A 25,285-nucleotide genomic window follows, 5' to 3' on the forward strand; every position below is an offset into this window, starting at 1 on the left:
TGTTACCTTGTGAATTTCAGCATTTTCAGCTTCTTTCAATTTCATGGGATCAATTTCACAAGGCTTAGGATTCTCGCATATCTGAGACAAAAATAATTTTGATTGGTTAGTGGGCTTGCAATAAGAAAAACCATGCCTCCCCACCCTAAGGCAACTGTACCAAGGCCTACTCTGTTGCTAGCTTTTGGTGAGGCTGGTTACAAGTATTTGTAGTATTCATGGTGGCAGAAAAGATTGTATATCACAGGGACTTGAGACAATCTTCAGATTTATACATATGAGCTGTAGTCTAATTAGATGGCTTGGAAAAGGTTAGAATCAATTGCTATTTTTAAAAAGACCTGCGTGGAATACAAAAGGTCAGGTTCAAAAACACAGCTTCTGTGCCAAGTTCCAAAAAACAATATTATTACATTTTCCGAGGCTGCTAAGAAAATTTTTCGTGATCTTTACAAGAATCCCTTTTATGTATAACAACCACCACAGATCTCAGCTAGCTGGCCTAGGAGCGGTAGCATAAAAGTGAAATTAATAAATACACTAATCCATTTTTAGACACAAAAATGTATGGCTCTTGTCACTGCTTGATAAATAATCTTGTCCTGAATAACTGGGCAATACAACAGAAACTATGGTGGCCTACATAGGTCATCAAACTGCTGTTGAGAATTCATCCCTTCATTTTATTTGAGAGAACAGTTATTTTTGAGACAGGAGAAAAATACACTTTCAGCAGAAGCTGCAAAAAGATTCAGGAAAGAGAAAGCAGTTGTAGTTGGAAGAGATGGTGTATTAAGAAGATTCTGCTATGGGGTTCATGAGCATCAGGGCACTATCCAGGCTTAATATGAAGACGAGAAATATCCAACAGTATATATGAGATTTTTTCCAGCATACCCAAATAAACCACCAAGCATTTCAAGCATAATATTCTATACCTCATCTAGAACTGGTTTTAAGGTAACTTTCAGGTAGTGCTTTCCCACTATTTTCATCATCTCATCAAGGCATCGAGTAACTGAAGAATTTCCTCTGAAGATTGTATTCGCTTCTCTGTAATACAAATTGAACAACTGTTCAGGACAGGTGAAGTCTGAACAAGAGTTCCTGCTGAGAAACTTCCATACTGTATAGGGGAAAAAATTAAATTTATGTTTAATATTCCAAAGATATACTCAGACAGTGCCAAATGACTGTCTAGCTGTCTAGCTTCAAGTTATCTCTATACTGAATTCTAAGCAAAAAGTTGTTCTGTGCAATATAAACACAACTGACTATAATTAACAATAGAAAAGCAGACCTATTCACTATTACCACAAACTTTTAAAAACAGAACTTGCACAACATCTGACATCTTTTCCCAACACCTCTATTTCCTCAATAGCTCACATTTTCTTGAGCAGTGCAGTCAACTTCCATAAAACATTTTTAAAAAACAAACAATATTTGCCTTATATATACTTAGAATATCAGATCAAAGTGAAGATGACAAACAGGGCTGGATGAAACAAAATTACCTATAACCATAGCGGAAAGCATACACATTTTAAAAATCTTCTGCCAGAAATTTACAATTCCTGTTGAAAAAACTCCATAGAAAAGATTGTATGACAAGTTACATGCAGAATTGCACATACTGCAGATACAAATATTAAGTGGAGGAAAAAAAGAACTTACTGGGTATCCTTCAGTTCTAATTCTGCCACTGCAGTGATAAACTGTACTAGTTTATGATGATGAAGCAACAATCGTACAAGAGGTATAATGGTATCATATTTATCACGACACACTTCAGCCAAAATGTAAGCAGCAGAAGCAGATATCGGCTATTAAAAATGGGAAAGACAAGACATCTGTTATGCTGATCTAAAAAGAGTAATACTGAAGGTAAGAATATCAATCTCAAAACATAGAAATTCAGATTCATAACTTGGCTCTGAACTATAGAACACTCTTAAAATCGAATCTGAGACACCATTAATTAGCAACTGCCTCCAAATCATCCCAAAGTCACAAAACACATTAGGTTACAGATTTCTCTGATATCAAAATAGTTTACCATTATATTCTCTTCTGTTCAACTGAAAGGAGAACTAGTAAAAAGTTTCTGTTCTTCCTACTGAAGTGTCAGCAAGCTCATCTAAATCCACAGAGACCCTTGCCCCAGTTTTACAAAAGGCCTTCTGCCAACAAACAATCACTTAAACAAAATCTTGGCAAATTTTAATTTCAAACACCCAACATGGGTAGTGACCTCACAAAAACGACAGGATAATGGGAGCTCCTTAGGGTCAAGGACTAGCTGTCCAAAGTAATGGGAGCCTCTGCAAACTAATCATGATTTTCTACCCCAAAGATGGTTTCTAGGAAGTAGTGTTTGGATCTGCTGACTCTTTTACTCGCTGAGCAAACCAGAACCTCATAGTATGCCACTGGAGTTAAGTGTAATACAATACAGCAAAATTAAGTGTACTAGCCATGCCTACTAAAGGTATATATTTAGTTTTACCTCTATTGAAAATGTACCTTATCAGTATTTTTCAGGTTTTTTCAGATCTGGGGAAACCCCCCTGGAAAAAAAACCTGGAAATATCCAGGAATCACTGACAAAACTGGGCTGCCCAGCACAGCCCCAGGCAAGCCTGTGAGGAGAATTCTCCCTGCAGGATCAGCTCCTGGGTGGGCTCTGTTGGACAGTGCAGGTTAAAGCAGTGGTCCCCAACCTTTCCGAGGCTGGGGACCGGCAGGGCATCGGGCCGCGCCCCCGCGGACCGCGCCCGCGCGGGTCACCCCCGCGCGGGTCACCCCCGCGGATCGGGCCGCGCCCGCGGGCCGCGCCCACGCCCACGCCACGCCCGCGGGCCGCGCCCACGCCGCGCCCGCGGATCGGGCCGCACCCGAGCCGCGCCCGCGAGCCGCGCCCGGACCGCGCCCGCGGATCGGGCCGCGCCCGCGGATCGGGCCGAGCGGGCGCGGCCCGGCCCTGATTCCCTCTCCCCGCCTCCCGCAGTAAGAAGCGTCCCGGGCCGCAAGCTTGCGGCCTGGGAAGTTTTTTACTGGGGGGGCGGGGCGGGGAGAGGGAGCCGCGGCCCGGTGCCATGGCTTTTACGGCCCGGCACCGGGCCGCGGCCCGCAGGTTGGGGACCACTGGGTTAAAGGACTGCTCAAAAGAACCCCAGCTGAACCGCCTCAGCTGTTTTTAATGGCTTGCAGCTGCTTTTTCCCCTTGTGTTTCTCAGTTTACATGCTAAAATCACATTTTAAAACCATTAAAATCAACCCCAACACACATCATAAAAAAATCAATAACTTTATTAAAACACATACAAAGCAAATTCAAATTCAAAAAACCTTTAATGGCATATAAAACATCATCACATATAAAGCTTAAAAACAGGAATTAAAACCTTGGTTAGGAAGGAGGGATAATTGAGGGAGTGCCAAATGAAGCAAAAACATTACTTCTACCATTAGAGCTTCACTTCTTTCACAGAGATTTGGGGTACATAGGGCACCTTTGGCAAAGATTAGCCAATTCTTTCCAAGGATATGGAAAGCCCCAGCTTTTGGAATAAACAACTTGAGAGGACAGCCCTTTAAAAATATCTCCAGCACCAGTAATGGGGGCAAATGGGGGCAATACTTGCTCCTGGTTTAGGACCTGGAATGTAAGTTTAGGATGGGAGAATTCCACTCCTATTTCTGTGGGCATTATCCTTCTAGTCCTGGAACAATATTGGAGACATATCTTTTATAACTTTGCTGTGAATTCACTGTAAAAATCCTGAGTGGATTTACCTTATTACTGAAAATGTATCAGTGTGATATAGAACATGAAGAAATAACCAGAAATGGCTGAATAATACTAAAGATCCTATTCTATCAGGAACATACCTTCTCTCAGTTTGGAGGGGGGGGGAGACAAAGAAGAGCAGAGGCTGACAAGAAAGAAAACACACTTGAATGAAAGCCATAGTAATAATCCACACTCAAAGGATGGATCTTCCATTGAACTCCCTCCATCTAAATGCAGATTAGATACAGAGGGAATACAGGATAGTTGAGAAATGTTACTGTTTTCGGGACTCAGTTGCTGATTTTAGACATCTTAAAAGAAAAGAGGAAGCTGGGATTTTATACTGCACTTTTCACTATCCAAAGGAATCCCAAAGCGGCTTACAAACACCATTCCCTTCCTCTCTCCACAACAGACACTCTGTGAGATAGGTGGGGCTGAGAAGGCACAGAGAAAACTGCTCTGCAAGAACAACTCTAAGAGAACTGTGACTAGCCCAAGGTTACCCAGCTGGCTGCATGTAGAGGAGTTAGGAATCAAACTCAGTTTTCCAGATTAGTCTGTCACTAACTACTACACCATGCTGATTAATGTAACATAAAGTAAACCTGCGATACTGCTTAACAGGCCAATCTGGTGTGTAAAGTAGCAGCTTTGTTTTAATTTCCTGAAGCACCATGCAGCCCTCCAAGAAGTGTTATTCAACTACCTCAACTTCTGTAGACTTTAGCAGCAAGTTCCTGAGAGGGGCATAATACTCAGATGGAAGCACGCAGTCTTCACTGTAACATATATTCAGCCTAAGAGATCCAAGATCTTCACTTTTAGAGGACTTATTTCCATTATCTCTTGGTTGCAGAAGATACCTCAAGAGGAAGAGAGAGAGGGAAAGTAAAATGCAAGGCTCAAGTTGCATTAACTTATAAAAGGTCATATTTTTATGACTTTATCGAACGTTATCCCAACCTGTGTCCCACTAGCATAAAAACCCACTTCCCACCATTCTACCATTAACAAATCCTGTGGGTACATTAGACAGGGGTAATGATTGGCCCAAGGAAGCCCAGTGACAAAGGACGGATCTAATTCTACCAGTCCTAGTCTGACACCATAATGCCCAATCAGTCCAGCAGAGAATCAGCTTAAGTTTAGGTATAGAATGAAACACACATATACTGTTTTTGTAGCAATCATAATCTTTATCTCAGGGGAGGATTCTAGTTAGCACAAGCACATATTTGGCATTAACTGGCATGACAGCTCTTTAAGCACTACTTTTTCAGTCTTGAAATATTTAAGTTCGCCCCCATATATTACACTATACAGCAAGACAGAAGGTGTGATTCACTGGTGAGCCACATGTAGGTGCTGAGATTCTTGAAAAGAAAGCTGGACAATGTTTAGATTTCACTGACAAAGCAAAAACATTTTTTTTCAAGGTAACTCGAACTTTTAAATTTAAACACATCAGGGAACCACAGTGATTATACTGTTTGGAGATTTCGCCATACAAGTTGTTTGGTACTACGTGGCTGCTGTCCCTTTCTTTTCATTTGCCAATGTAGACTGAGTAGCTGCTTACCAAGCTTGGAAGGAATCACTCCCCAACGTCTTAACGGGAATCTTAACTTCTCCCAAGAAAAGGTCTTGCACCAAGTTCCCATTGTTCCACAAATCAACCCTGAAAGTAAAACATCATATTTAATGACTAACTTTGTGACTTTTACATAATTTTATTTGCTGGTCGTATGTAATGGAATCATGTACAGCACCACAAAAACTCAGCATGCACACAAGGTTAGACTCACACCCAATGTTTCTTCTACCACAAGAGAAAGGAAATGTCTTATTATTAATTGCTTAACAGGCAATCAATGCAATAAGTCAGTCTATTGGCTAAAATGTGAGGCTGTGCCAGTAAAACAAAAGCAATAACGGGTGGTATTTACGCATTCAAAGAAAAAAGTGACACAACCAGTTTCTTCTCAGGCATTTATAATTTATTTTTACTCTTACAATTCCTATTTATTATCAGTCTGTCATTTCTGTAGCACTTCACTGACACATGCTTTTTAAAATATAAAACATCTTCAGGTCTCACAACCTAAGAAGCTACTGCAGACTTTCAGAGGCATGCACTCTGAGTTCTTGAATCTTACCTCACCAACATTTCTGCTAAGACGGCACATATGTTAAGAAGAAGAAAATAAAATCCAGATGTGTTGTGGTATGACTGTTGTTTGCTTACCGTATAAGAGAGATCTATTGTGATATAATTAATGGGAATGTCCCAAACTCAATGGCATTCATTTGGAAGCAAATTAACAAACTGTTCCTTACACTCAGACAATCTTTTAGATCAGTTAAGCGAAATATAAACACAAGCTGGGTTGGTTCAGGGTATCACAAACAATGATTTTAACTGTATGGAATTGCCCAAGATCAGTCCAGTCATTCTATATATGGTTAACTAATTAAACTATGATTTCTTTTAGTTGGGTACAGTATCTGAACAAAGCAGTTATACCTCATTAAGAAGTTATCCTCCTGAATGTATTTATTTATTATATTTCTATACCGCCCTCCCGCAAGGCTCAGGGTGGTTTATATACAACATAGGAGTACACATTGTAACCATAATAACAATAATCATAACAGTAACAATAACAGTAAGAACCAGTATTGAATAACAATAACATAACAATTAACAATACAACAGAACTTTTTGAACAGAACCTGTAGGGGGTCAAATGGGTTCAGGATAAGGAAGGATGTCTGTGATGTCTGGGGGCAGCTGAATGGTGTTAATTCTGTCAGCCTCAACCGAATGCCTGGTGGAGGAGCTCCCTTTTACAGGTCCTGTAGAATTTTGGGAGTTCAGGCAGGGTCCTGATCTCTTCAGGGGAATCATTCTACCAGGTAGGAGCCAGGACAAAGAAGGCCTGGTTGAGGCCCAACGTGCTTCTTTGGGGCCAGTGATCCTCAGCCAGTTGGTGGTGGCAGAACGTAACACTCTTTGGGGGGTACAGGTAAGAGAGGTGGTCTCCCAGATACATTGGGCTCAGATCTCTTATAGCCTTGAAGGTGGTTACCAGAACCTTAAGCCTTATCCAGAAGTCAACTGGGAGCCAGTGAAGTTGTTGAAGGTCAGGCCAGATGCGGGACCTCAACAGTGTATTTGTGAGGATCCTGGCCGCATCATTCTGGGCCAGTTGCAGTTTCTGGGTCAAGGTTAAAGGAAGGCCTGCGTAGAGTGAGTTACAGAAGCTCCGTCTAGAGGTTACCGTGGCATAGATCACTGTAGCCAGATGTTCTGGGGCCAAGTAGGGCGCTAGTAGCTTGGCTGGGCGCAGATGGTAGAAGGCCTGCTGTGCTACTCTCATGATCTGTGTGTCATTGGAAAGGGAGGCACCAAGAATCACACCCAGGTTCCTCGTGGAGTGAGCTACTGTTAGTTATAGTTCATTCAGGTTGAGTAGGCATGCTTCCTTGCTTGGACCCTTCCTGCCCAGCCACAGGACCTCCGTCTTTGAAGGGTTGAGCTTCAGATGACACTGCTTGAGCTACCTCATCACTGCTTCAAGTCATCTGGCTAAGGATTCAGGGGAAGAATCAGGGCAGTTATCCATCAGGAGGAAAAACTGGATGTCATCAACATCGGGGGTCCTCAACCCCTGGTCCGCGGCCCGGTACCGGGCTGCGAAGGCTATAGTACCGGGCCGCCAGCGGCCACGCCTGCCTCCTCCCCACATCAAGAGGGGGGAAAGAGGCAGGCGCGGCCACCGGCACGCCAGTGACGCAAACGCGCACGCGCGGAGCTGCCGCACATGAGTGTTTGCGCCCCCTGCTAGCGAAAATGTGCACGTGCAGCAACTCCACCTGGTGGCGAAAATGCGCATGCGCGGCAACTGCGTGTGCGCGTTTATGCTCAGCTGCGGCGGCCAGACCGCTGGCTCTCTCCCACCCTCGGAGGCGGTCCTCGACCACAAGAAGTTTGGGGACCACTAATCTACATAATGGTCAAGTATAGAACCGTGGATTCCTCAATGTGGACTCAGAAGAAAAAAGGAAATCACGAGGCGCAATGATATAGTAGTCTTCTCTATGTTTATAAGTGAAAAGGTTATAACAAAGTCTAAATGGTCAAACATATGGTCAAACATAAAGAGTCAACCAAAACGGGATCCTAGGTTAAGTGACCCGCTTTCTGTTCTATCTTCGTCAGTGGTTGCTCTTCCAATATACTGTCATAGTAGTAATCGTAGTATCACATTGGCAAAATGCTCATAATCGTCTAGGGATTTCATAAAGTGCCCCATAATGGTGACATCCCAGCCCAAGCTTCCGGAGGGACAGACCAGAACCAATGGGATTCAAAAGAAATTCCGTCTAAACATTTGGAAGGAGCTCCTAACAGAGTGGTGTCTCAGTGGAACAGGCTTTCTCGAGAGGTGGTGGGTTCTCCATCTTTGGAAATGTTTAAACAGAGGCTGTATAGCCATCTGATGGAGAGGCTGATTCTGTGAAGGTTCAAGGGGGGTGGTAGGTTACAGTGGATGAGCGATAAGGTTGTGAGTGTCCTGCATAGTGCAGGGAGTTGGACTAGATGACCCAGGAGGTACCTTACAACTCTATTATTCTATGACCAGCTGAGCAAGTGGGTGCATAAAGGTGTTAAATAGGATAGGAGAGAGGACTGCTCCCTGTGGGACTCCACATGTGAGCTGATTTGCCCAGCATTCTTTGGTACCCACCCTTTCACTATATTATATATATCTGGCCTCTGCTCAAAATCAGAGCAGAGATGTCATCTTAGAAAGAATCTCTTGAAAATGCTACAAAGATGCTTGATATGGTGTTTAACAGGTTGAGTCTGTGATGATTTAATGGGGATATATTTGTTTTTATTACTGCAATACAATTCTTAGCAGCTCTGCTAGTCTCTCCTCAAGCCTGAGTGGAAAAGGCGATTTTACAAAGCAAAGCAAGTAGGAGACTGAAGCTTCAGTTTGTGCACTCCTTCTCTCCACACCCCAAGAAGAAGTTAAGAAGAGCCAACAGCAGATCCTCAGTATCTTAACACCACAAGAAAGGGAATTGGCAAAGATAGCATTCAAGTTCTGGGTTGATAATATATTCTTTTTTTGTCAAATATACCAAACTTGTAATTTCACAACTAGATTCTGTCAGCTGGACTGTGCAAACTTTGAAAGCATTTGAATGAGTTTAAGCGTTTTTTCAAATAGAGAGGTTCTTTCCCCAAAATAGAGGACTGTCTTGCTAGTTTTCAGCATTTAGTAACTTCTTAATTTTTATTATAAAACAGCACTGACTGTTTCATACAACATACTTAAGAATGTACCTGACTTCCAGCTTCTCAATATCTTCTTCTTCCACCTGAAACTGTGACTTTTTGGTGTAACTACTGGACCTGGTTACCTGTAAGTAAAAGTAATTTGTTTCTTCTTTTGCAGTACCCATTTTGAAATCTATAACTTCCTAAACCTAGTTATACTCTATAAAAGCCAATGACATTCCCCTATAGCCGGAAATATAAGAAAACAGCCAAACTAACACATTCTTAGAGTTTTAGAATCACCTTAGTAGTGGTCTGATTTATGATCTCATTCTGGATAAACAAGCTATGTAGGATTTACATTGGTGAAGGAGAACAACTGCCATCAGCAATGTTATTTTGATGGCTGCCATGTAGTCTTGATGCCTAAAAGAATGTTTACATTTTACGTAAAAGGCAAAGTAATTTCCATAACTCTTCGAAGGAGCAACAACACTGCAGTCAAATTCAAGTGGCTTGAGGGATTTCTTTTTGCCAGAGGAAGCCCAGAATTGTGCTGTCATCACTATACAACTTTTAATTTTATTTTGATTACTGCAGAAATTGACTAAGAATTCCTGAAATGTCTCAAGAGAACACTACTCAAATCTGATCTACAATAACTTTCCCTAAACCCAGGTGTCTTTTCCTAGATAAGGATTAGAAATTTATTTAGGTAGAACTACCAACCTTTGATATATGCAAATATATAGCAGACCTAATTTGTAGGATGCATGTACAGACCCCCTTGTTACAGCAGGATGACAACACAGAGTCAAAATTATCCCTTGCCTCTCCCTCTTAAACTGGCTTTATCAAGAGACCATGGATGTAGCGGAGAGAGCATGCAGCACAAACAGGGATAGGATGGTGTTATTTTTGAAGTGTAACTCACTCCCATCAATGGTTGCCTCAAGGGTAAAACAAAGGTTTTACCCTTGTCCAAAGCACGAGAGGAAGAACTGGGAGTTCAACCCATACCATTTGGTATATTGTGGTGCAGAGTGAGATGGCAGCAGACATGCTGTCTGAAGCTCTGTCCATGAGGCTGGGAGTTCAATCCCAGCAGCCGGCTCAAGGTTGACTCAGCCTTCCATCCTTCCGAGGTTGGTAAAATGAGTACCCAGCTTGCTGGGGGGTAAACGGTAATATGCCGCTTTTCCCTACCCGAAGGAGGCTCAAAGCGGCTTACAAAGCGCCTTCCCGTTCCTCTCCCCACAACAGACACCCTGTGGGGTGGGTGAGGCTGAGAGAGCGCGGATATCACTGCTCGGTCAGAACAGTTTTATCAGTGCCGTGGCGAGCCCAAGGTCACCCAGCTGGCTGCATGTGGGGGAGTGCAGAATCGAACCTGGCATGCCAGATTAGAAGTCTGCACTCCTAACCACTACACCAAACTGGCTCTCAGATGGGATGGGATCAGTGGTCTTAAACTGGTGTTAGTCTGCACAAATTGCACTGTTAATCTCTAACTCATTCTCCCTTACTGCTTCTTTTGTCTGGAACACCTTCCCTCAATATGTGTTAAATACTCCTTTCTCTTCCTTAATCTATCCTTAATCTACACCTATTTCATAAAGCCTCCAACTAAACATATTAGACTTTGTTTCCAACTATAATTAAATTCAGTACATGTAAATTATGCTGCTGACATCCATCACATGCCACCTTTTCTCCCCTGTTGTTTTCCTCAATATCTAGTTTAGATTGGATCCTATTTCTTGCCTACAAACATTTTTGATGCCAAGTACACCAGTTATGCTGTACAATAAAGAATTTTTTTGCTTCACATTTAGCATTTTAATAGCTTTGGAGAAGTTAAAACAGCATAAATAGGCAACACACTAACAGACTGATAGGAAATTAGTTACCTCAAAAAAAAATGTTTCATTAAATTGTGGGTTGCTTGTTTTCTTCTTTACTTTTGTCTTCTTTTGGTCATTCCTGTTCCAATATAGCACAGCTTTACTATATAGAACTTAAACACACAGATATAACACAGCTAGATAACTACATGTAAATTTTATATATGCTCAAACATTACAGTAAGTTTATTTGTAGATATTGGCCACAAGCAACTGTATCCATCAGGATTTGGGCAATATGTTAGTTATCAGCATATGATATAGAAGCCAAAACGGGTCTAGTTCCTTCATCAGTCAGCATTTAACACACTCCTTTAAAAATCTGATTTCAGATGCTTCCAAAGGTAACAGCAAATAGCCCTACATGTTATGAACATTCTAGTTTTAATTGAGAAGTTATTCTTCAGTTAAATTAAATATCTGACAGAAGTTGCATCACAGCATAATAAAGGCATTATTTGTTAATATACAAATCTTCTCCTAAAGTTGTGCTTAACACCATATTCTATTGTTCAACAAGATTTCTACACACTGATTTCTGAAAATTAACATCTCTCAATCACTAACAATTTTCATTTTAGTGCATAACTAAAACAAACATTAGTGATCTGTGATTCAACCTCCCATCCCTAAATCCTAAATAGCAGACGAGGAAGGGGGATAACTTAGATTAAGACTGGGAAATTTAAAAAAAAAGCCTTTCATTTTGTGCACTTCCCTCAGATACAGATCAGCTCACTGGAAAAGATATTTATTCAGCCAAAAAACAATTATTCCAGGGGGAACAATTCACATTGGCAGTGGCAGGAAGAAGTAATACCCAGCAGTCCAAATTTCACCTCCCATGACTATTTAAGTTTAAAGAGATGGGAAATCCAATCATGGACATGCAGTCTCTCATGAAGGTTGGTCCTTAGTTCAATATTTTATACTTCAGCACATTTTAAATTATTACCTTGAAGGGCCCACAACAGACACTGTAGCATAAGGGTCACAATTTTGTCCATTGATAAGAGGCAGGCCATGACATTCCTTCAAGCTACAATTTTTTGGGGAAATATCAAAGTACAAATTAAGTCAATCAATATTTTGTTAAAAACATTTCAAGTCTAATGACAAAGACACATTGAGTTACTGCAAGTTCTACATTTTAAACTTTCCTGTGTCTGCAGCATTCAAGTTTGAGCTTTGCTTCAATAAAATAAAGTATACATGATCAGATGCCCTTCATATCTAGTTTTCATTGCATTGACTGAAAATTCAGGCTCAGGCTATATGTTACATTCTTTGCAGGGATCAACAAAGTCCTGGTTATAGTTGGAAAGCACATGATCAAGCAAGTAAAGGTTTGGTCAGTGCTTGAAATGGAGAATGATGCATGTTGTCTCAAATTTCATACTGGATGACAGGAGTTATATAAAAACAAAACAAATAAAACCTATGTATGATTCAGAGCAGCAAAGTAGCTTTTGCTTATGACTGGTGGCACTGAGAAACCACTATGCAGTAGCCCTACTTCACACAGCAAGTAGACAGGTGAGTGTTAGCAGAAATTCAAACTCCTACTAAAAACCTACTTGGCCTACACCCTAGACCAGGGGTCCTCAAACTACGGCCCGCGGGCCAAATCCGGCCCCCGGACGATTTTTATCTGGCCCGCCGGGTGTTTTTCCCTCCAGCCGCCTGTCAGCAGCCGACTCCCTGCGGTGCGCATGTGTGAAATTTGAGCTGCAATCTCTGAGTCCCGCCTTTTCTCCGTCTCTTCATTCTTCCTCTGTCTCTGGTGTGATTGGAGGGATAACGAGTGTGCCTGTGGAAAGCCAGCGGCTGCCTGATCGAGGTTAAAAACAAGCTAGGATTTTTTTTTTACGTTAGGAGAGCCTTTTTTCTTAAGTTGGTTAGTTGGCTTGAGCTAAGAGTAGCAACAGGAAAATGAGGTTTACAACGCAGCGCAGGGTCTGCAGCGCACAGCGGCTGCCTTAGAAAAACTGCTCTTGCAAGGATTTTAATCTTTACCCCCCCTACCTTCCCGTCGGATCTCTTTTGCCAAGCTCTTTTTGCTGCCTTCCTCCGAAGAGAGACCCGCCCCCCCACCACATTAAAACAATTAGGATTTTTTTTTAACATAAGGAGAGCCTTTTTTTGAAGTTGGTTAGTTGGTTGGGGTGGTTTCTAGGTGGGTGGCATAACAATGATAATGCAAATTGTCAGTGCTCAGAGGAAATGCAAATGGTCAGTGCTCAGTGTTATTGCATGGGAACTTAATCCAGCTCTGCAGACAGCGAAGGAGTAGGAAACCCAATTTAATTGACAGTAGAAGAAGAAGAAGAGTTGGCTCTTATATGCCGCTTTTCTTTACCTGAAGGAATCTGAAGCGGCTTACAATCCCCTTCCCTTCCCCACAACAGACACCCTGTGAGGGAGGTGAGGCTGAGAGAGCCCTGAGATTACTGAAGAAGAAGAGTTGGTTCTTCTATGCTGCTTTTCTCTACCCGAAGGAGTCTCAAAGTGGCTTACAGTCACCTTCCCTTTCCTCTCCCCACAACAGACACCCTGTGAGGGAGGGGATGATGAGAGAGCCCTGATATTACTGAAGGAGAAGAAGAGCGGGTTCTTATATGCCGCTTTTCTCTACCCGAAGGAGACTCAAAGTGGCTTACGGCCGCCTTCCCTTTCCTCTCCCCACAACAGACACCCTGTGAGGGAGGGGAGGATGAGAGAGCCCTGAGATTACTGAAGGAGAAGAAGAGTTGGTTCTTATATGCCGCTTTTCTCTACCCGAAGGAGACTCAAAGTGGCTTACGGCCGCCTTCCCTTTCCTCTCCCCACAACAGACACCCTGTGAGGTGGGTGAGACTGAGAGAGCCCTGAGATTCATGCTCGGTCAGATCAGCCTTTATCAGTGCTGTGGTGAGCCCAAGGTGGCTGGCTGCATGTGGGGAGTGCAGAATTGAACCTGGCATGCCAGATTAGAAGTCCACACTCCTAACCACTACACCAAACTGCATTTATATTCTGATTGCTATTCAGTTGTGTATGATGTTGTATGCTGTGTGCTGTGTAAGCCCTGGTTCACACTGTTGTGATCTCTGAGCAGTGCGAGTTCAGCCATGTGCTTGTATGGCTGAACTCACATTAAATTTGGAAGAAAAAAGGCATATGTGCCTTCTTTTTTCCTGCAGTGGAATCTGATTGCATGGGTCTTAATCTCACCTATGCAATCAGATTCCTATGCGAGTTCACAAATCGCAGTGCAGTTTGCACAGGGTAGTGTGAACTGGAATGGTGGTGGAGGGACCGACTCTGTAATTGTGCCGGTTCCCACACCACACCAGTTTGAGCCTGAAATAAAAGTGGAGTTCCACCAATATGGGCACTGGTGAGGCTTCTTCATTTTATCTTCAAAATAAGATATGTGCAGTATACATAGGAAATTGTTCAGTTTTTTTTTTAAAAAAACGATAGTCCGGCCCTCCAATGGTCTGAGGGACAGTGAACTGGCCCCCTGTTTTAAAAGTTTGAGGACCCCTGCCCTAGACTGAAGGATTGTATAAACAATGATAAGTAAACACACAGATGTGCCTACTAAAGAAAACAAACCAAGAGTACCCTGGCTAAACAACACAGTGGTGGATATGATTAAAACGAGAGACCTCTACTGACCCCATACTACAAACTAGCAAGGCTAGTAATAGACAGACACTGGGACACTACAAGGCAACCCGTAAAGACTATTCTATAAGGTTTAAATTTGGTGCACCATGCTCCTGAATATAACACAGTGATGGGAAGTATGCTAAGCATTAACTCTATTTCTTCTTTTCAGATATAGGTAGCTTTTATTGTTTTGGCCGAAGGTCTTCACAATGGGATAATAAAAATATAAAACAGCAAAAGATGACATTCCATCGACAATTTAAAATACAATAACTAGAATTCAAATTCTAGACTGAGAGTCCTCAGTGGGTTCTTGAAACGAGTAACTCACTGGGTAAGAGTGCATAAACTTAAGGTCAACCCAGGTAAGAGAATGTTAGGGGCTGCCTATTCTGGATATGTTTGGACACTTCCTTCCTCTCAGTTCTGGAAATTTAGGTAATAACGGTGGCTCTAGTTGCCTATTATTGCCTGCTACCCCAGTTGCACCCATTGCTAATACAGGAGGATCTGTCCATTATCAAACATGTGTCAGGGTCTTCCAGATTAAAATGCTGTGCTCTACAGAGGACTGCAAGTGTAGACTGTTTATAAATGTTAACTGACTGAGACCGCAACCACTTTATGTTTTGGTGACTGCAATAAAAAGTAGGAACTCATCACATTTGTGGTATAAATAGCTCCTCTGGTTGCCAGCATTACTGGACCTGGTTCAAGGAGCTAGTTTTCAGCTTCAAAGCCATAAATGGTCTGGATCTTAACAGCTAGTCTGCTACTCTAGGAACTCCTGGGTGCAAAGAACTGCTGATATAAGATCAAAACCCACTATTAGTAATGTATTTTAATAAAAGAATAAAAATTAGGCTTCTCTTACATGTCATTAGCACATACCTCTTTGTCAAGTCTTTCAGAATAAGCCTGCCAACTGAGCTGCACTACCTACTATTGTCTATTTTTTTTAGTGTTGCTTCTGTGTGAATTCTATGGGGATTATGACATTAATTTGAGACATATTTTATAATTCAGAGTGCTAACTTTTGTTGAAAAGTATACAGATTAATTGTACAAATGAGGCCAAAACTGCCTTCACACGAATAACTCTTTAAACACAATCTAGACGTATACTATTACAAAAAAACAGAAAAAGTTAATAGGCTGATTTCATCAATGTATGGCCTTGCTGCAGGTAACGACAGTATAAATGAACCTCAGTGTTTTCAATCCAGTGATGTGTAAGAGGTAATAAATGGACGTAACACAGTACTGTTTGTGCAAGACCTTGTGTCAAAGATCATGCTTTTCTCCCTAATATATTATAATAACTGGCTGTATATGTGGGGAAAATACAAGTGGGGATACAATGAATTTAACTGAACACAAGTGGCTACTGTGGTCTTTTTATTGCACTTCCACAAAAACTCTAGTACAAGTGGAAATCTTGTGCTGAAGCCAACCTGAGGAAAACAATCAATTTCTGAGGAAATCTAGGACAGGGGTAGTCAAACTGCGACCCTCCAGATGTCCATGGACTACAATTCCCATGAGCCCCTGCCATCAAATGCTGGCAGGGACTCATGGGAATTGTAGTCCATGGACATCTGGAGGGCCGCAATTTGATTACCCCTGATCAAGGATGTATCTGAAGATGTGGCAGTTCAAAATCAGGTGCTCTTTTAAGTCTGAGAAAATATTTATAGTGTCTCATCTTATAAAAGTAACAGAGAAGACATTCTACTGGAGTCTATCCTATGATAAAATGGCTATAGGATTACCAAATTCTAGTAAAGTATATTGTTTCTTAGATAATAGGTTCAAACTTAATTTACAGCATCTCAGTACAGCATCAGTACATCTGGGTGATGTAGCCGTTCTATATTAGTAGGAAATATGGTGCTTACTGCTAGGATGACACTTTTAGTCTGGGAACCTGATTAATAATAAGCTGGCTAAATAAGACTTGGATCTCAAGTACAATTATATTGACTTCTAATTGTCTGGGGAAAGTACTAGCTCAGAAAAAGCTTTTTGAAGACTTGGAAAAATTCTTGAATTATCTACTGGAATCCTCAACTAACAGTGACATTGAACCCAAATAAGTATTTTGGTAATACAATTCTTAGATGTCCCTGAATTTACTATAAACTCTCAATTAGTACTATCATGGTTTTGTCTGATTACTTCATCTTTTTTATGATTACTGCAGTGAGTTGTTCTTATTATATCTTCTGAAGCCATTGTGTTGCTTTAGAAGATTTCTAATATGCAAACTAAGAAAATATTCGTCAAAGCAATCAGGCATACCAATTTCACCCAGAAGTTGCTCCCTACTTTGACTTGGCTGATCTCACCAAACTGTATCTATGCCATGGTGACATCCAAACTAGACTACCGTAACAACATTGGATTTCCTGGAAGGCAACCTGGAGCTAGGCAGAACATACATATTACTCCTATTCTACATGAATTGCACTAGCTGCTCATCAGTTACTAGTTACAATTCAGTTACAATTCAAGATATCTGCTATCACATACAAAGCCTTTCATGGTCTTGAACCTCATATCTGCAGGACCGTCTCTCCTGCCATGTTAAAACATGACAGCTTCACTCATGGCTTTCTGCCACCCTGCAAATGGGCAGATAAGCATTCAGTGTTGCAGCTCCCACTGTATGGAATGGCCTGCATAAAGAAGTCAGGAAGGCTGCCACTCTTTTGGCACTCTGCATATTATGAGAAATGGAATAATTCAGGAAGGTATTCTGGCATATCTATAATGGCATGGTTTGGAAAGGTGCTTTAAAGAAGGGAAACTGACTGTGGACTATACCACTGTGTATAGTACATATTATCTTACTATGTAATTTCTGCAATGTTTAATATGTCCATAGAAAAAAAGTTGCTTTTATATGCTGCTTTTCTCTACTAGAAGGAGTCCTGAAGCGGTTTACAATCGCCTTCCCTCTCCTCTCCCGAGAGAGCCCTGATATTACTGCTATTTATTTAATTCAATTTGTTACCCACCACTTCCAGACAAGCTGGCTTGTGGCGGGTTACAGAATAAAAACCCCAACTTAAAACAATTAATTTTCAGTAAGAAAAAACAAACCCCAGCCATAAAGAAAATACCATTCCCAGCCCTCCCCTGGGCAGACCTCCAGCGAGCAAAACCAGAAAAAGAATTTATAAATATTCTTACTGTACTACTAGCTGTTGACAGACTGATCCATTATCTGTAATCAGTTCATTCAGTTTTAATTCAAGATGAACTTTCCCCTGTCAATGAAAAAAAAATTTCATTTGAAAAACCCCATGTCAATCATATCACTTGGTATACAACAAATAAAATACTATATGTTCTTAAAAGTTTTTTCTGGCTTCTACAAGGTTATCAGGAAAACTAGTAGCAGGAAAAAGAGCAGCTCGATTGCAAAGTCTAAAGGTAGTAAATTTGCCCTTTGTAGATTCCTAGGGAAGATTATATGATGATTTTTATACTGTTGACCAAAGAACCTCCACTAAGTACCATGAGATCAAGCACATTTCACTGTAAAATCATAATCTGTACTTTGTCTCTTCCACCTTATGAATATAAATGATGTAACATGGAAGCTTACAACTCATACAAACTTTATGGCAACCCTGAGTACATTAGTCATGCCTTCTCAAGTCATGTGGTTAAAAACCTAGAGTTTAAATGTTGCTTCATCTTTCTTTCTGTGGAAGAACCACATACAGCAGTGGTTCCCAACCTTTTTATCACCAGGGACCAGTCAACGCTTGACAATTTTACTGAGGACCAGGGGTTAGTCCTTTGCTGAGGGATGTCACCGCCGCTGCCCGAGCCCCTGCTCCACTTGCTTTCCCGCTGGCGCCCTTGACTTCCTGCCGCCTGCTGGGGGGCACTGCCAGCAGCAGCTGTGCAGTGCCACACCGAGGGGGAGCCCCAGCCATGGTGGTCGCTGGAGAGCACCAAAGGTGAGCCGGCGGCAGAGTGGCAGAGCAGCCCCCGAGGCAGCAGCCAGGGAGGAGGACGAGGAGGAGCCGCAGCCCAGTACCAACTAATCCACAGACCAGTACTGGTCTCCAGACCGGAGTTTGGGGACAGCTGACATAAGGGATGAACTTAAAGATGTCAAATGATTCATACCCAGGCAATATCCAACAGTTTTAGATTTTAATTGGCTAAATTATTAAGCTTCAAAGCTTGTCACAAAAGAATGGGAAAAAAGTATTTGATCACTATTAGATAAATAAATATGTCCAGTGATAGGGCTTGAAACTGATAACTTTTGCCATACTTGAAAGCAACTATTATAATAACTATTAACGTATTTAAATGCTGCAGGAAATACTGTACTATAACCAAGTACCCACCCTGACATAGGGAAGTGTGAAGACAACATTTTGGTTCAAAACCAATGGCCATCCTCCATGTTACCAAGGGGAACGTCCATATTCAGAAACAGCATGCCTTTGATAACAGTTGGCTACCAATCATACCCTATTTGCAACATTTACCTGAGGTATCTTAGGAAAATGAGAGACAAAATAGATAGATCTTTGGCCTGATCCATCAATGTAATTTTTGTGTTAATAATCTTGCAACATTCCTGGAAGGGAATCTGTGCACCAAGATACGTTGCTATACCACATTTTCATAGATTACTGAAACCACTAGGTATACTTTGAAAAACAATTCACAATTCTCTTGTTAAAGAAATGGTGACTCTCACACATTATACAATTTAAAATGCTATGAATCCAAATACAATGACTATGTAAGGTGAAAGTAGATGACTGGGCAACATAAAATAGCTATTTTAAAGCCCACCAAGTTGTTCTTGCGTGTCCAAAGGGACCCAGACATACTGTAAACCTGTTCTGTCTATTTGGAAGAAGCTGTAGCTCAGTGCTAGAGCATCAGCTTGGCATACAGAAGGTCTTAATACTGACTTTGATGGATGAAGGGTCTGATTCAGTATACGCCCTTTCATGTATTCATATATGATGCTAATAAAGAATTGAATACATAACTATGCTACAAGTTCTTTGTTTTTATTATTCATCTAAGCAATGTCATCATTACAGATAACCCTTTGACTCCAGTCCACACTGACTCCCTGACCTGTTTGGCACCAATTTCTTCCTCAGTTTTGCAAGGCCCGCAAGATGGAGCTCTTCTGTCAAGTCTTTGGTTGAGGCCGAATTATACCTAGGCCCCTCACTGACTAGCCAGGTCATCAGGAATTCCTGCTGAGGCACTGTGCCATCATAGAGTCTGTTATATCGGGGTGTGGTGAGATCTTTTGCTGCCTGAACGGTGGCTCTTTATACGGATTTTATTGTTTTAGAGGTTTTTAAATGTGTATTTATGATTGTAACCTACCATGAGCCAAGTTATGGGAGAGCCAGTTTGATGTAGTGGTTAGGAGTGTGGACTTCTAATCTGGCATGCCGGGTTCGTTTCTGTACTCCCCCACTTGCAACCAGCTGGGTGACCTTGGGCTCGCTACGGCACTGATAAAACCGTTCTGACCGGGCAGTGATATCAATGCTCTCTCAAGCCTCACCCACCCCACAGGGTGTCTGTTGTGGGGAGAGGAATGGGAAGGTGACTGTAAAGCCGCTTTGAGCCTCCTTCGGGTAGGGAAAAGCGGCATATAAGAACCAACTCTTTTTTCTTTTCTTCTTAAATAAATAAATAAATAAATAAATAAATAAATAAATAAATAAATAAGTTTAAGGCAATTTCACGTGATGTTCTATTTAGTTTCTTACTATTGAATATTTACATTATTAGAATCTAAGAGATAGTATCTTATTTTGGCTCCATATACGAGGAATAAAATAAATGAAGACCCTCCAACAGAACTTCATAGTTATATTTCAATATGATTTATAAAGATCAAAATAGTAACCTCAGAACAGCATGGAGGGCTAAGGTAGTATTCAACAACTGTATAAGTATTACATTTTAACGAATGGCCCTAAAAATATGCACACCAACTAGGAAATAAATTACTAGTACTGCAATGTGTGTACATGCACACACCCTAAACAAGCAAGGCGTGTTATTTAGGAAGCAATAAATAAATCACTGTCAGAACTCTTCCGGGCTCAGACACTGAGCATATCTATTTAACTACTACTAGTGCACTATGAATGCCTGGCAAAATGATTACGTATTTCAATCCATGCAGGCTGCTTGAAATATATCCTTTTCTAAAAAGCCTGTGAAAAATTCAGCTCTCCTGAAAATAATTAACACTATGTAAGAAAATAATTAATTAATTAAGGGAATGTACCTGGTATCAGTGCAGATTAAACTAGTCAACTTAGGCCGACTTGAACAAGCTCAACTGTGGCTAAACTGCTCACTTTCTCCAACTGGGACGTAATCAGATCCCACTGCCCCATCGTGCACTGATTGATGTTGATGGATGATTTATGTTTAAACAGTTGTACTGAGATTATTTAAACGTCAATACAACATCAAACCACTGGCATTTTTCCAATCAAAGTTTGGCATCTCAAAAACAGTTTTCAGCTTTTATGGGTCAGTTTATAGCATTTTAAAATTGGGGAGAGGACCCCACTTTTAATATGCTAGTAATGGCTAGTAATGGTCTGCAAACTGAGAAGGTAGGCATGATAGCTTCAGATATTGTACAGACCTCTAAAAAAAAAAAAACCCTAGACAGCAATGTCCGTATTAGAGACCTATCTAGACACCAATATCACATCACATTCTATGCAGCGGAGGGCCAACTAAACATGATAGTATCCACAGGCCCAACCCATGGATGCTGCTGCCATTTTAAAGCCTAATGAAGTGATTAAAAAATGGTGCCAGAGCCCAATCCTGATCAGGCCCAAAGCATGACAAGATGAGGTCTCTATTCCCTCACAGCTTTTCAAGTGCTAAAACAATTTTGGTGGGTCTTCAGATATTTGTTGTTGTTGTTGTTATGTGCGAAGTCGTGTCCGACCCATCGCGACCCCATGGACAATGATCCTCCAGGCCTTCCTGTCCTCCACCATTCCTCGGAGTCCATTTAAGTTTGCACCTACTGCTTCAGTGACTCCATCCAGCTCTTCAGATATAGAATAATAGAATTGGAAGGAGCCATATAGGCCAACCCCCTGCTCACTGCAGGTTCAGTCTAAACTATTCATGTTAAGTATCTGTCCAGCTGCTGCTTAAAGATCGCCAATGAGGCTGGTCTTAAGCAGTGACTAGACAGATATTTAGGCAGCCTATTCCACTGCTGAATGGAATTATTTTTTTTCCTGATATCTATCTAGTTAGTATTGTTCTGCATGTAGTTTAAACCCATTACTCTGGGTATTATCCTCTGTTGTCAACAGGAACAGCTCCCTGCCTTCCTCCAAGTGACAACCCCCCCCCCCAATGACCAATGATAGGCTTGGAAGGGGTGGGAAGGGGTGGGAAGGGGTGGGTGTGTACACAGCTATGCTTCCCAATCATATTTTGCATGATCACACCACTTCCGGGGTTTCTCGAAGCTTGAAGAATGTTTTAGGGCAGCGGTCCGCAAGCTTTCGCCCGCTGCGGACCGCCGCTCCAGAGTGGAGGGAGAGGGTGGCCCGGAGGCCCGCGCACGCACGGCAGCCCCAGCGCAAACGCACGTGCGCGGACTGCCGCGCACGTGCGTTTGCGCCGCCGCCATATTGGCGGCGGCGGCTCCCCCTCCCGACCCCTCCGGGCCACCAGCAAATCGGCCACTAAAGCGGCCGATTAGCTTGCGGCTCGGCAAGCTTCTCTTCCCCCCCCCTCCCAAAACAAGAAGCTTGCCGGGCCGCTTTGGCGGCCGATTTGCTCGAGGCCTGGTGAGCTTCTCGCTTGGGGGGGAGGGAAGAAGGAGCCACGGCCCGGCGCCAAGGCCTTTGCGGCCCAGCACCGGGCCATGGCCCGCAGGTTGGGGACCACTGTTTTAGGGAGTTTGTCAACAGTAAAAAAGTTGGGAAAGACTGTTGGGAAAGCAATCACGTCCTCTCTTAACCTCCTCTTCTCCAAGCTGAACACTCCCATAATCAAAGAAAAGGAAGTCTATATTATCAACAGCTAACAAGATGTTTAGAAACAAGTTGTTTGATGTAACCTAGATATAAATCCTTAAACAGGGATTAAAATTTTCCCCTCCCCTCACAACCACTATGTAACATAAGCTTCTGGGAAGCATTTACTAAACATCGTAAAATATAAAAGTGAGCAACTTCAACTGGAAAAAGACATCTGTTCTTTTGCTTTGAAGTTGTTTGTCAAAGCAGATTCTAAGTTTCTGTGGTTGCCAAGGCTTTATCTCTCAAGGTGCTTAATCAGTTTCATTGGCAAAATGGCTTGTATCTCGTTTAGACCTCTTGCTAGTGGCTGCAGACCAAGTGAGTAGTAAAAGACCAGGAACAGTGCCTGACAAGACCCCATCATGGACAAAGATTAACTTTAGTTTTCAGAAGGGAATAGAAGGTTATAGACACACTTTGGACGCTTAGCAAAAGAAGTACACAATCATCTGAAAGGGCCCAAGGGATATCCGTTAGAGGAATACATGCTGGAACAGACAAGACTGACATGGCAGTTCTGCAGTGAAGAAGATTTGAATCAATGGGTAATCTCCTCTGATGGTGAAATTGGAGGGAAAAGTGAAGTGTACCTAAAACTAGGCAAGAATAACCAGCCTGCTGTGTTGTATGTGACTCTTAATACTCAACTACCTTGGGATGGAGACATGATACAGTGGATATTGTGCCACAAGATCTAAGCCACAACTTATTGCTTTCGATTGAAAACAGCCTTATGATTTGTCGAGTTTCAATTGCCTGCACATGTGTGTTCGTGGTGATGATAGACCTTGGATGATAAGCCTCTATGCAGTCCCATACTTCTCTCATACTTCATGTTTACCCAAGGGGCCCATACTGGGAAGAAATCAAGATTTCATTTTCCAAGTTTTTTATGTCAAGGGGGGCAGAATCCTGGATCAGCAGCATGAACTCTGGTTAAACAAGATCAGTACACTTGGATTCACTTTAAGAGACCAAATAGATAGCCCATTCCATTTGGAAACTGACTACATTGGCCAAAGACAGAGCATATACAGAAGAATGTGCCTACGAGCTACATGAAATAAATCCTAGGAAAAAGAATATGGGCTTCAATTCATAGTACTCAAACTTGCATCCCTTCTGCAGGAGGCAAATGTTAGATTAGCACTGGCATACTAGACTGAAGTCTGCATCTAAACTGACAAAGTAGATTAATCTGAGCAAAAGCAACCATTGGCAAAACTCGGTCTTTTGAATTGGTTTAGGACTACTCCAGAGTTTAGTCCAGCGTAAGAAGTGAAACTAATTAGTTTGAGGCACATTTATTAGGTTAAAGAGTACATTAGATTTGTCTATCTGTCTGTCTTCTATTGCAAACAGAACCTCATATTGATTGATGATTGATCCCTGGCCCAAAAGAAGCTGCTTGGCCTCAACCAGTGCCACAGCCTTCTCTGTCCTGGCCCCCACCTGGTGGAATGAGCGCCTGGAGGAAATCAGAAACCTGACAGATCTGAAACAGTTCTGCAGGGCTTGCAAAAGAGCTCTTCCACCAGGCATTTGGTTGAAGTCGACCAGAATCAGTAATGTGCATGGCCCCTGAACTTCCCTTCCAAGAACCCATACACCTGAACCATGGATCTGTTTGAACTGTTATGAATTAGACTGCTACTTTCAGTTATGGTTGCTATTATAATTGTTATATTGTTACAGTCCATTTATATGTCAAATTATAAAGAAACAAAGTTTTATGTACTCTTTATGTTCCATGTGAACTACTCTGAGCCTCAGGGAAGGGCAGTATAAAAATATAATTAATTAATTAATGTTTCAAATAAATATGGTCCTTAATCTAAAAGCTTTAGAATAGTCTCTGGGTACCGCAAGACTAAATGTCTATTTTGAAAGGAGAACACTCCAATAGTTTAATGTATTCAGTGGGTTTACAGCACAGAACAATTTATGGAAAACCACATCTGGTAGGAACTATGCAGTAGTTCGTATTCAAAATATACTAAATTTCTGTTATGGGATGAGGTTTGATCATGTTTTATGGTGGCTATATATCGTACTCTGCCAAGAGACTCTGGAGTGTTGCAGGCTAAAAATCTAATTAATTAAATAATCAACTAACTAATTAACTAATTAATTAATTAACAAATAAATAAAGGGAAAATTAATATCTATGTTCTAGTTGATCAAGAAGAAACAGAGTTGGTTTTTTCTACCCTAAGGAATCTCAAAGAGGCGTACAATCGCCTTCCCTTCCTCTCCCCACAATATGCACCTTTTGAAGTAGGTGGGATGAGAAAATTCTGAGAGAACTGTGACTGGCCCAAGGTCACCCAGTTGGTTGCACATTGAGGAGTAGGGAATCAAACCTTGTTCTCCAGGGCAGAGCTCACTACTTAATCACGCTGGCTCACAACAATGGTAATATACAAAATAAGAATTGTTTTCAACATGAATTGCATACACAGCCCTATTGTCACTCCACTCATCACACCGTCAAAGTGCCAAGCCGTTCTGTGCAGTGGGAAATCTGTTATACCTCCCACATGTAGCT

At 41.7% G+C, this 25,285-nt stretch overlaps 1 protein-coding gene and 1 pseudogene across 8 annotated transcripts in view; one reads left to right on the forward strand and one right to left on the reverse strand.

Annotated features, from left to right (window-relative positions):
- The window catches only part of RASA2 (RAS p21 protein activator 2), a 53,558-nt gene that overhangs the window by 16,561 nt on the left and 11,712 nt on the right, over positions 1-25,285 (reverse strand). For 7 of the 8 annotated variants that reach the window (XM_077348784.1, XM_077348787.1, XM_077348786.1 and 4 more), the window contains 9 exons: positions 17,849-17,925; positions 11,952-12,035; positions 11,003-11,075; positions 9,147-9,235; positions 5,379-5,477; positions 4,506-4,662; positions 1,678-1,826; positions 939-1,053; positions 7-81 (listed from right to left, as the gene is read on the reverse strand). In XM_077348784.1, the coding sequence (XP_077204899.1) occupies positions 7-81; positions 939-1,053; positions 1,678-1,826; positions 4,506-4,662; positions 5,379-5,477; positions 9,147-9,235; positions 11,003-11,075; positions 11,952-12,035; positions 17,849-17,925 (918 nt within the window). The remainder of the gene's footprint in view (positions 1-6; positions 82-938; positions 1,054-1,677; positions 1,827-4,505; positions 4,663-5,378; positions 5,478-9,146; positions 9,236-11,002; positions 11,076-11,951; positions 12,036-17,848; positions 17,926-25,285) is intronic. The other variant, XM_077348785.1, reaches the window with a different exon arrangement.
- On the forward strand, positions 22,747-23,894 carry LOC143842724 (complex I intermediate-associated protein 30, mitochondrial pseudogene; annotated as a pseudogene).

Source organism: Paroedura picta, chromosome 8 (genome assembly GCF_049243985.1).
Source record: "Paroedura picta isolate Pp20150507F chromosome 8, Ppicta_v3.0, whole genome shotgun sequence".
NCBI lineage: Eukaryota > Metazoa > Chordata > Lepidosauria > Squamata > Gekkonidae > Paroedura > Paroedura picta.